General features: G+C 37.1%; 2 protein-coding genes across 2 annotated transcripts in view; one reads left to right on the forward strand and one right to left on the reverse strand.

The window, feature by feature from the left end:
* LOC140433332 (uncharacterized) overlaps positions 1 to 12216 on the reverse strand; it is an 89278-nt gene extending 77062 nt beyond the window's left edge. The window contains exon 1 of the mRNA XM_072521362.1: positions 11861 to 12216. Within this exon, the coding sequence (XP_072377463.1) occupies positions 11861 to 11880 (20 nt within the window). The 5' untranslated portion in view covers positions 11881 to 12216. The remainder of the gene's footprint in view (positions 1 to 11860) is intronic.
* LOC140434655 (uncharacterized) lies at positions 9702 to 11673 on the forward strand. Its single transcript, XM_072523069.1, has one exon. The coding sequence runs from the start codon at positions 9746 to 9748 to the stop codon at positions 11573 to 11575; it is 1830 nt and encodes a 609-aa protein (XP_072379170.1). The 5' UTR covers positions 9702 to 9745; the 3' UTR covers positions 11576 to 11673.
* Positions 12217 to 13289: the final 1073 nt, after the last annotated feature.

Genomic DNA, 13289 nt, shown 5'->3' on the forward strand with positions numbered 1-13289 from the left:
ACGATGAACGTCTGGAAGAAATGGTACGAAAAGTAGTTCGTAACACGATGCCGAAGAGACGCCAGCCCAGATGTTGGAATTGCGGTGACGTAGGTCATATTCGCCGTAATTGCAAGAAAATGATACAACAGTCGGAAAACTAGAACGGGTCGACAACAAGGGGCAACTGCCGACCTCGAGAAACACAGCCCCCATAGTAACTGTGAACATTACGTCCTCAGGTGGAATTCATAGCTTGTACATAGAGGGTCGTATCAATAATAAATGTAGATCGTTTTTGGTAGATACAGGTGCAACGAGAACTATTGCACGGCCAGAAGTAGTACGAGGCCATCTTAAATTATTGCCTGCAACAGTAAAGCTTAGAACAGCAACTGGTGAGATAATTAATACATATGGCGAGGCTAATATGTCAGTATCCATTGGCCAGACCACAGTGAAACATACAGTATTAATTGCAGAGATCTCCGATGAGTTCATATTGGGGATGGATTTACTAAGGAAAGTTGGGGCTGTATTGAATGTCAAAGATGGAGTTCTCGAGATCAGTGGTGAAGAGTTGCCGTTTCATGAAGACAAAGAAGACGTTATCAGCTTAATAACTACTTGTGACGTAACAATACCCGGTAATAGTGAGAAAATTTTGATGACCAGACCTGATGGTAACTGCCGAGAGGGAAGTTTAAGGATGGTCGAAGATGTGAATAATGCCGAGTTCCTAACGGCAAAAGCTTTGGTGAGAATTCGAGATGTCGTCCCTGTAAGAGTTATGAATTTAAAGGGAAATGCTATTAAGTTAAGTAAAAGAACTTTGATCGGACAGTGTGTTCCCGTGGCTTCGATTTGTTCCATGAATACTAATGAGAAACCGTCGAAATCTAAGTATCCAAAGGAGCTTGTTGAGACGATGATTAAAACGTGCCAAGACCTTGATGATGAACGAACAAAAAAAGTGAAGTCTATGCTGATAGAATTTCAAGATGTTTTTGCCATGGATAAGAAGGATAATGGCAAAACAAGCATAGTAAAGCATAAAATTAATACCGGAGACGCTCAGCCAATCAGACAACAACCTAGACGACTTCCATTTGCGAAAAGAGATGAAGCCGAAGACATCATCAAAGATATGAACAAACAAGGGGTAATTGAACCATCAAATAGTCCATGGACATCACCAGTAGTGCTAGTAAAGAAGAAAGATGGTTCAACACGTTTTTGTATTGACTACCGACAGCTCAATGCAGTAACTAAAAAAGATAGTTATCCTTTGCCCCGAATAGACGATACTTTGGATACACTTTCTGGTTCTCGTTGGTTCTCCACACTCGATCTGAAAAGTGGATATTGGCAAGTAGACATGGAGCCAGCTGATCGTGAAAAAACCGCATTCTCGATAGGATCAGGGCTTTGGCAGTTTACAGTTATGCCCTTTGGTTTATGTAATGCCCCGGCCACATTTGAAAGATTAATGGAGGCAGTTTTAAGAGGTCTAACATGGAAAACATGCCTGGTTTATTTGGATGATGTAATTGTGGTTGGAAGATCCTTCGATGAACATGCCAATAATCTGACAGAAGTCTTTCAACGATTGAGGGCAGCGAATTTAAAGTTAAGTCCAAAGAAATGTCACTTGTTTCGACGAGAAGTGAAGTACTTGGGACATATTGTAGCAAGTAATGGTGTAACAGCTGATCCTGAAAAACTTTCAGCAATTAAGGATTGGCCTGTACCAAGAGATAAACACGAAATTAGAAGTTTTCTTGGCCTATGTACATATTACCGACGTTTTGTCAAAGGATTTGCCAACATCTCCAAGCCATTAACAAAGTTGACAGAAGAAGGCAAAGAATATACATGGAGCGAAGAGTGTCAAAGAGCTTTCGAAAACTTACAAATGGCTCTAACCAGCGCACCGATTTTAAGCTACCCTAGACAGGCAGGAAAATTTGTGTTGGACACCGATGCAAGCAACAGTGCAATAGGAGCTGTTCTCTCACAAATCCAAGATGGACAGGAGAAAGTCATCGCTTACTTTAGCAAAGTCTTGTCAAAACCAGAAAGAAACTATTGCGTTACTAGGAGAGAATTGCTAGGCGTAGTAAAGGCTTGCGAGCATTTCCATAAATACTTGTATGGCAGAAAGTTTCTTCTTCGCACGGATCACGCTGCTCTAAAATGGCTTCTACAATTCCGTAATCCAGAGGGCCAGATGGCAAGATGGTTAGAACGATTGCAAGAATATGATTACGAGATCGAACACAGGGCTGGCAGAGTTCATTCAAATGCTGATGCCCTTTCGAGACGGCCGTGCAGTGCAAACTGTAATCACTGTCTTAAATTAGAAGAACGACTTTGCCCCGTGAGACGAACCACCGTCATTAATGATCAATGGCAGCCTCAACAGCTACAAGACGCTCAAGCAGATGATCCATGTATAAAAAGAGTATTGGATTGGATGCGTCGAAGTGAAAGACCTTCTTGGCAAGACATTAGTGCATGTAGTCCAGAAGTCAAGTGTTACTGGAGCCAATGGAATTGTCTAGTGCTGAAAGATGATCTTCTGTATAGAACCTTTGAGAACGATGATGGTACAGAAACTAAGCTTCAGTTGATTGTACCTAAAAGTAAAGTGTCAGAAGTATTGCGTCAGTTGCATGACGGTGCATCAGGTGGACACTTTGGTATCACGAAGACTCTGCAAAAGGTTCGAGAACGGTTCTATTGGGTGAACTGTAAAGATGATGTAAGAAGATGGTGCCGGAAATGTGAACTATGTGCAACCAGTAATGGGCCAGCTGGTAAAAAGAGGGCACCCATGAGACAGTACAATGTTGGTAGTCCTATGGAAAGAGTAGCAATCGACATTGCAGGTCCACTTCCAGAGACAAATGATGGAAATAAATATATCCTGGTAGCCATGGATTATTTTACGAAATGGACTGAGGCCTATGCGATACCAAATCAAGAAGCTGCTACCGTTGCAGAGGTACTTGTTAAAGAATTCTTTAGCCGATTTGGTGTTCCTTTGGAGATCCACTCCGACCAAGGGCGAAACTTTGAGTCAACCCTATTCCAAAACGTTTGTAAATTGATTGGTGTCAATAAGACCAGAACGACACCCCTGCATCCTCAATCAGATGGAATGGTCGAGAGAATGAACCGAACAATGGGTAAACACCTGTCCAAAGTTGTATCAGAACATCAAAGAGATTGGGACCAGCACATTCATTTATTCCTAATGGCCTACCGCTCGGCCGTGAATGAAACTACAGGCCAGACTCCAACCTGTCTGATGTTAGGTCGTGAAGTTCGTTTACCCTGCGACCTAGAGTTTGGCTGCAGACCTTCCGAAGAACATGTTGCAAGCGAAGATTATGTCGACCGCCTGAAGTTAAGAATGAACAACATTCATGAACTTGCCCGACAACACATCCAGATAGCCAGTGACAGAATGAAAGATCAATATGATTCTCGATGCAAGAGTGAAAGCTATAAAGTAGGTGATCTTGTTTGGCTTTATAATCCACAACGTCATCGAGGCTTGTCTCCCAAACTGCAAAGACAATGGGAAGGTCCATATGAAATTAAAAAGAAAATAAATGACGTAATATACCGAATTAAGAAGTTGCCGAAAGGTAAACCAAAAGTAGTTCACATAAATCGTCTTGCACCATATGCTGGCTCAAATGAAACAGAAGAAGCACGAACCCTTCAACATGAGAGCAACGATGACCGGCGACCAAGCTTTAATGAATTTATGTCAAATTACGCAGAGAGAAAGAGTGCTAGATTCGGCGTGACCACAGAAGTTCAGCAGGATCTTTTTAGTGTTCCGCATAACGTCTCTCTAGCCCACTGTGTTGCCCAAGATCTTGAGATGACTAAAGGAATCTCATCCGTATTTTATAAGAAATTCGGTCGTTTGGACGAGTTAAAAAACCAGCAGCCTAAAGTTGGAAGAGTACTGAGATTAGAAGATGGTTCTCGATCTTTGTTGTATATGGTGACTAGGAGGTCGTATACAGACAGGGCAAGCTACGAGGATATATGGCGTGCTCTAACTAATTTGAAGAAAATTGTGTGCAATTACGACATCAAGAATTTGGCCTTACCCAAGATAGGCCATGCACTAGATAATCTGGATTGGAAGATTGTCAGAAGCATGCTTGAAGTAATCTTCCGAGAAACCGGCGTACGAATTACTGTGTGTTGCATTAACCCGATGAGATCGTATCCTTCAAAGTCAGTAGACTGTTATTTCTTTCTAAAGGGTTCATGCAGAGCTGGAGAGTCCTGTAGATTCCGCCATCCTGTGCCTACATATAGAGTTGATGATCGGGACGATCAGATTTAAGAGGGGAGCAGTGTTACAAACATGCTCTCGGCATGGCCCAGGTAACGGTTGCATTGCATCTCTAATACCCTTCCAGAAGCTTCTCCGTGTATCGAGTGCGAGAGAGAATAACCGGTCACGTAGGCGAACTAGAGGTAGGACAACGCCAGAATATTCTCGAACGTAGTAACTGTAGTATATATAGGTGACAATGTTAGAAGTACAGTTAGTTATTAAGATACTACCGAACTGTAAAGTTATAAATAAATATATGTATATAAATTCGAACCGCTCGTTTTATTTAATCTCGTTACACTATCCTACAAGCCATCGAGGATCTACCCGAGGACGGGACAGAAATTAAATTCTACGGCAGCTCACATCGGCTGCGATATATTCAGTTAACATGTGTTAACAACACAAGCTCCCAATGGCTAATTTAAGGCGATCAAAGAAATTGATCTGTAAAAAACTGAGATATGTATTGCATACATACCTGATGAGGAAGAAGATAACTCAATTTCTTCTGAAAAAATCTTTAACAGACTGAGAAAGATTAATAATAACTAGAAGTACTATAAGAAGACTGCTCCAGGAAATATTTGCACTTTCGTAATAGCCGATCGATATATAAAGGCTTTGGAGGCATTAAACTTAAGACTCTTCTTCGGTTTTGATCAGATCACCATCGGACCAAAATATTTCTAAGAGAAAAGGGGAGGCTTCTTCTTCCTCACAAGGTCAGCAACCGCGAAAGCTAAAGGAGATACGACTAGTAAACTCTTCAAATTATTTATTGGAGGTAAAGGGAAAAGTGAAGCCAATAAAGCTGGCTCTATCAAAGGATCTAGAGAAAAGACCCTCAAAGAGGAAATAAGGGATAAACTAACATCGTGCCAAGGCTACTTCATATACCATTGACACAAGATTCGCAAATAAAGCTACAGATGTAGCACTAATTCAGAAGCCTTGAGCCTTAATTATAAGCTGATAAGGGTACGGCTAATATATAATCATTATTTTAAGAGGCTACAGAAAGCTCTCATACAAGCTATCGAGGATCTACCGGAGGACGGGCCAGAAATTAAATTCTTCTGCTACTCACATCGGCTGCGACGACTTCAGTTAACATGTTGTGTAACACAAGCTCCAAATGGCTAATTTAAGTCGATCAAAGGAACTGATCTGCCCAAAACTGAGATATGTATTGCATACATACCTGATGAGAAAGAAGATAACTCAATTGGTACTGAAAAAATCTTCAACAGACTGAGGAAGATTAATCGGGGCCTGAGAACGCATAACTGCAAAGTACTTCACTGCTAGAAGACTGTTCCAGGAAATATCTAGACTTTCGTAATAGCCGATCTACATATGAAGGGTTTTGAGAAATTAAACTTCAGACCCTTCTTCGTCTTTGGTCTTATTACTATCAGACCAAAGATTTCTAAGCGAAAAGAGGAGTCATCCTCTTCCTCACAAGACCAGCAACCGCGAAAACTAAAGGAGATGCGACTAGCAAACTCTTCAAATTATTTATTGGAGGTAAAGGTAAAAGTGAAGCCAATAAAGCTGACTCTATCAAAGGATCCGGGAGGAAAGACTCTCAAAGAGGAAATAAGGGATAAACTAATACAGGTGAATTTTCACCGTGCCAAGGATACTTCATATACCATTAACACAAGATTCGCAAATGAAGCTACAGATGTAGCACTAATTCAGGAGCCTTGAGTAAGAGCAAATGCCTTGGTGGAGCGAAAAACTGGAAAAACTAAAAAAAGAAGTAAGGAGGTTATCGAATAAAGCCAAAGAAAAACTCTGACAGAATATAACAAACAGATAAAAAGAGCGAAAAGGTAATCTTGTGGAAGTTCTATCAGAGTATTTTAGACGAGCACTACCAGAAAGAATCCAAAAGATTCTTTTCAAAGATCCGACACAGAGATGAGACCTACTCAAAAGACCTAATGATACCGAATATAAAAAGGAAACGTTAGAGCTCTTATTACAGGACCACTTCTTAGGATTAACAATTATTAATGAGCGGACTCAGGCTAAATTAGGAAACCTAGGAAAACCTAGGAAATCTAGTAAATCTAGGACGGCCTAAATGCCCTAGAAAAGAAAACTGTGAGTTATTTGTAAGAAGCCGGAGAATATAAAGTGGGCCATAAACCACTTTGCTCCATTTAAACCCGTCTTTTAATTTTTGGTAGCATGCAGGTTACTGTGTCAGATTCTTTTAAATGTACATACATAACTTAAAACTTATTTCAACTTTCGCTTTTCTTCTTATTCCTGCAAGGCCTATTGTGATCTTATACGGTATATGCTTATATTCAATTATATGGTTTGTTTTTATTGAGCTTCTTACGTGACTCTCACACTATTTATTATGGCATGTTAATTTTCCTTAAATTTAAAATTTTTGGCTAGACTGTATTTTAAGTTAACTCTGTCTAGAAATTATTATTTTTATCGCTTCGAATACGTCAAGTGTGTGAGCTTAAAAGTCCATTCTCGTAATAAATTATATTTGGGGTTAGAGTATTCAATTTTCAATCCATACTTGCACGATTCTTTCTTAATTTAGTCCACTTTAGAGCGATTCTACATAATCACTCTTAAAATTTGATTAGTTGTGGTCATAATTAAAGCTAAAAGTGTTAAGATATTTCCATGTGAACGAAAACCACCCCCTTTTTTAATTAGCTTTGGCAAGGTTATAAAAGAAATGTTAATATAATGTTTTGTTTATTTAATCTTAAGTTCCTTCCTGAGTTTCAGGTTAAAACTCATTGGCGCCCATTTTGTTTTGCAGTTAAGCGTTATTCAGTGTCTCTTGTTTTTGTTCAGTATCTCACTGTTATATTTTGTTATCTAATTATTATCTATCGTTTATCTATCTGGCGAAAAAAGGAAATATGGTGCTTTATAAGAGGTCAAAGAACGAAAGTAAAGATAATAGAAGATAATAGAACCAAAACACATAGAATAGGATACATGGAATGACTACCTAAAGAAGCTCTAAGCAGATAAAATACACTAGAAGTGAAAACAAGAGAAATTACTACAAATTAAAAACTTTATATAAATATACAGGGAGTTCGTAAAATACTTAAAAACCTGGAGAATTGAAAAGCAGCAGGTAAAGACGGGATACCAAACGAATTACTGAAATATTGTGGAGCAGGAATGACAGAACAATTAACAACATTAATTAATAAAATTATAAAATACAATAAAATACCGGAATAATGGAGAACGAGCGAACTAATTCTACCATTCAAAAAAGGAGATAAAAAACAGCCAGAAACCTACAGAGGTATAAACTTGGTAAATACTACCCTAAAAGTTACAACTAAAATTTTACAAGAACTAATGAATCACAGGATGGATAAGTTTAGCAGATAAACAACAAGATTTTCGTAGTGGAAGATCGTGTACGGATGCAATATTAGCTATAAAGAAAATTACTGAGAAATCACTAGAGTATAATAAACGCATTTCTGTGTCTGATTGACTTGAAGAAAGTATTTGACAGAGTAAGATTCAAAGAGGTAATCCGTCTTCTGTATAATAGAAAAGTTTCCATAAATATTATAAAAACTATTGAAAATATCTACCAAAACAACAAAATGGAACTCAGATTAGATGGACAATTTACAGAACATATAAAAATAGGCAGCGGAATAAGACAGGAGGACTCATTGAGTTATATGCTCTTCAATTTAATCATGGATGAAGTCATCAAAAGCGTTAACAAAGGATGGGGAACAAAGAAGTAAAAATACTGTTACGCAGACGACGCAATAATGATAGCTCAAGATGAAGATAGTCTGCAAAGACTGGTCCACACATTTAACATAAGAGCAAAAGAATTTAATATGATAATCTCATCTTAGAAAACTAAAACAACAGTAATCAGCAAGGAACCAACCAGATGTAAAGTTGAAATTGATGGCATCAGTATTGAACAAGTAATGGAAATAAAATACCTCGGAATTACACTGACCAGCTATGGAGACCTGGACAAAGAAGTAAGAGATCAAGTATAAAAAGCAAATAGACTGGCAGGACTGCAAATAACATTATTTGGTGAAACAGACACATTAACACATATAAAAACCAAAAATTTATAAAGCCAGTGTAAGACCAATAATGACTTATGCCTCAGAAACAAGACCCGACACAGCCACAATACAAACGCAACTGGAAACGGCAGAGATGAGAGTACTGAAAAAAATTACAGGGAATACGCTGAGAGATCGAAAGAGAAGTGAAGATATTAGAAGAAAATGTAACGTACAGTGTATAAACTAATGGACAATAAATAGAAAAAAGAATGAAATAACCACATATGCAGAATGGGAAAGATAGCAAGTGTCGTCAAAATAGCAAGAGATAAGTAACCAATCGGCAGAAGAAGTATCGGACGATCGGACAAAAGACGGAGTAATAACCTTCCATAACCGCTAATGAACAAGCAGAATTGCTTTTAAAGAGAAAGAAGAAGAAGTTTATGTCTTTAATCTGTACTTTTCTATCGCCTATGTCCTTACCCACCCCCCAATTAAGCTTCTGACTTGAGCAACGTTGTCTTCGTTAAGTATTGGTAAACGAGAAGATTTTTATCATCTACTTTTGTCAGCTTTTTCGCCACATTATGAGGCATAAAAAGTGATGAAAATATAAGTAGGAGTTTGACTCTGAAAGAGTAATATTTGGATAAAAAAAGTACAAATGATACTACCAGCCAAATAACAAAACTGAAGCAGAAATTCTCCGGCTACACTAGTAGGCAAAAATATGAAAAAAACAATAAGATTATTACAGATTGGAGACTATGGAGAAGCAAACAAGAGGGAAATCATAGATGAGATATATAAATTACATAAAAAACCGCTTCGATTCGATACAGCGGCACATAACTTACGATAGAGAAAAAGGAGGAGGGAGGCGGAGGTCTACGTCTAACATTAGATGTCTTAAGGCTAATAGATACATATAGATTAAGAAGTAAACTAGATTTGAGAACTAATCGTTCTTCCATTATCAAAACTATCATAATACTGTCTCTAAATGAAGTTCTTACTGAAATAAATAAAATCTAAAAAATAAAATCTATATTTTTTTGGATGTGATATGATATCTATGTTGTTTACCATACTGACAGTAAAACCAATTTCAGAATAAAGAAATATATTTGAATGATAAATAATTAAAAAAAGTATCATCCTGTATGCTATTGTACACAGTACGTTTATGCAACAATGTTTTTAGTTTGTTTGTACTCAGTCAATGCTGAATTGCAATGTTTATAAATATACTTCTGACCTAAAATGTATAAAACAATCATTCTCATCTTTAAATTTTTATTTTATTATTTAGTTAGTGAATAAGGCTCAAACCATGCGAGTCATTCTAGTCATAAGTTTATGTGTTAGTATAGTGACAATCGTGTTTGCTAGGCCTGAAGAATCAAGGTTAGAAAAAGAAATAAATGCTATCGAAACAGATGTCCCAGCACAACTAACCGATATAAAGGAAATTTTGGGAGATCATCCAGATGATATCCCTAGAAAGAAAAAATCGACGGTAACTACTTTTTGTGTAGAGATTAGACCAACAGACCAAAGATCTTTCCAAGTATGCGAACCTAGTGGCGATAGAGGAGGCTACAATAATGCAGGTCCGTATTATCAAACAGGTGGAGGTTATGAAAATCTGAAACCTCAAGAATCATTCAGTTCAGGTTCGTCAGTTCAAAGCAAGCCTGCTTACTCAGCTCCTGTGAAAACTTTTGTATCATCTGGATCAAATACAGTTGCAAAACCGGCCTCTCCTTATGGATCTTTTAGATCTACGAAACCAGATTTATTCGAAAATGAAGAACCCGATATGGATAAGTCAGATCCAGTTCATGGCAGAGCTTCCAAACAAGAAGATATTGAAAAAAACATTGTTGAACCAACTCAGTTAACAAATGAACCAGCCCCAAATCAAGAAGAACTAAAACCTGTAGCCCTGCATCAAGAAGAACAGAAACCTGTATTCCCACATCAAGAAGAACAGAAACCTGTGCTCCCACATCAAGAAGAACAGAAACCTGTGCTCCCACATCAAGAAGAACAGAAACCTGTGCCCCCACATCAAGAAGAACAGAAACCTGTAGCTCCACATCAAGAAGAAGAGAAGCCTATAGAGAGAAAAACTAAGGAATCCATTGAAGAAGAAGAGAAAGATGATGATGCTGATAAAGTAAGTCCCCCCATGCGAACCGCTCATCCAACTTATAACTACGGTTATGGTCCCGGTTATGGCCACAGTGGTTTAGTTATTACTTGTCAACCAAATTTAGCTGGGTACGCACATGGAGTACCTGGGGGATTCAAAGAAAAACACCATCGTGGAGGAGCAGCTGTTCCTGCATACAATTACAGATCAGCTAATGGAGCTTACGGAAGGCCATATCAGAACTACAAACCTCAGCCATACGGTAATTATAAACCTTACGCTACAAGGCCCATATATAGACCCCAAGCTCAAGTATATAAAGGTCCTGTTTATCAAACTCCTTATCCTCAAGTTCCTGTAGCATATAAACCTTCATCACATGCCCACAAACCGTCCTCACAATCAGAAGAAATTCATGAATCGGAAATCCCTTCACCCCCAGCTCAACAATACCAAACTCCTGCCGCCTATTACCCTCCACCCCCTAATACGGAATACAAACATTATGCTCCTCCGATGGATTATAAGCCTCCAGCTTATTCTATCGACTACGACCCACCATATAGAGCAGCTGAAGAGGAAGAAAATGAAAATATGGATAGGTCTATGCCAGACACACTAAACAAAGAAAGTTTAACAATTCAGAAAATGGAAGAGATTTCCGAGAAGAGAGCCGAAGGTAGTCGATTTTCTGATGACATAGAAGCAGCTAAGAACGGAGATGAAAGAGATGCTGATCAAGGAACATGGAAAGAAGTTGACGAAACTGTAGGCGATGCTCCCGATGGATGGAGAAACGCTGAACTTCCGAATCCTGATGGTGGTTGGAGGAATGCGGATGGACCCATGGATTGGAGGGAAGTAGCTTCTGATCAAGACAATCCCGAATTCGAGGAAAAAAATGTCGGAAATCCAGCGATAGGCAATTTTAGAAACTCTGACATATCGCAGGGAATGGGAGAAGGTGTGTTGTCTAGAGAAAATCAAATAGAAGATAATTACTAGTTTTTTTTATAGCAGACTTTCGTATTTTTATATATTTGAATTTTTTATATTATGCCTGATGTAGATAGTTTAATATTTTTAATAAATGTTTTAAAATATGTTTCAATTTCTATTTCCTCTCTTTTTTTCAATATTTTTTCATTTTTGCAGACTCATTTTATTTACATTCGTTTAAATAATTTAAAATCAGATATCAAATATCTCTCAGATTGCAACTTCTGTTTGACTAATTCATTTTAAATAAAATTGATGATAGGTACTCAATTAAAAATAAAATTCACTTACTTGGAATGAAAAAACCCCATCAATATTTTTTAATTTATCATTTTAGATATCTGACATTTTCGACACTAACAAACATCAAAATTGACAAAATCAGTCAATACTAATCAATATCAATATGTTTTGTATATGTTCCGTATTTTCTTTGATTTGTGAAGATCTGAAATAACCTAATAACAAAATAAAGATAACACAAATGAGTATAATATAAACAAAAAAAAAGTTATAATACCTAATGTTCGAGCAGAGTTACTAATTTACTCTTTATAAATAAATTTCCGTATAAAGCAGAGTTACTAAGTGAAGATTTGCTACTGGAGATACTTCCTCATTTCTCTCCACATGTCACTGTAGTCACGAGTTATAGTAAATCATAGTAGTGAAACGTTATTTTACTTAAGTTATGGGCTTTCTATAAAAAGGTGCCCTAGTGGCAGTAAGCTGTCTTTTCGCTCTTTTGAAAAAATTTTTAAATTATACGACAATATACATTGACTCACAGCTTAAAAGATGCAGTAGCTATGTACTTAATAAAACTATCTTGTGTCAGTGGCGTAATATTTATTAGAAAAAAATTACATACTGAAATTAAATTACTACAAGTCTTTTAAAATAGTATAAGCTATTTTTTGGGTTTCAAATATACCATACTTAAATAACAATAAATATTTAATTATTTTATGTATAATTTTAATGTCACAGCTAAAATGAAGCAAACTTAAAAACAAGAAAATTAATAAAGAAAATAAATTCTACGCATTGAAAAATGATTGCTAATATTTTGTAGGTCATGCTTCATTATCAATTATTACAGCCTGCAGTCCCTAGGCATTGATTCGACCAACTTTCTAGTGTACACTGGGGAAATTGTGTCCCAAGTTTCAGTAATTTTTACTTTCAACTTATTTCTACTTGATATTTTGGTACTGTTTACTTTATTTTTTAATGTCAACCACAAATTTTCAATAACATTCAAATCTGGTGTCTGAGCTGGTATTTTAATGACATTTCGGCAATTATAAAGCAAATAAGTAGGAACCCGATATGACGTGTGTTTTGGATCGTTGTCCTGATAAAATTGGTAATTGTAATTAATACCTGATTTTTGGGTCCTAGTGGCGATATGTTGCCTTAGTATATCCAAGATCAGCAACAACTATCACAAGATTAAAAACTAGTCACGGTGCTGTTCCTGCTCACCTGGCTAGATTAAACATTATAGAATCGGGAAAGTGTTCATGCGATAATATTTCCCAGTGTGATGTTACTCACAGCCTGTTTGGATTTATTAATAATAAAGCACTCTCACCTACATTTTATGAAAACGTGGTTAAAAGTAATGTACAACTTTTAGTAAATATAACCCACCCACTGTCACTGAATCAGACATCAATATACGAACTCATATGTATGTAATCACTTATATGTATCC

The sequence above is a fragment of the Diabrotica undecimpunctata genome, chromosome 2 (genome assembly GCF_040954645.1).
Source record: "Diabrotica undecimpunctata isolate CICGRU chromosome 2, icDiaUnde3, whole genome shotgun sequence".
Classification (NCBI taxonomy): domain Eukaryota; kingdom Metazoa; phylum Arthropoda; class Insecta; order Coleoptera; family Chrysomelidae; genus Diabrotica; species Diabrotica undecimpunctata.

Excerpts from the sequence above, each read along its gene's own strand:
- LOC140434655 (XM_072523069.1), top strand. The coding sequence starts at position 9,746 with ATGCGAGTCATTCTAGTCATAAGTTTATGTGTTAGTATAGTGACAATC.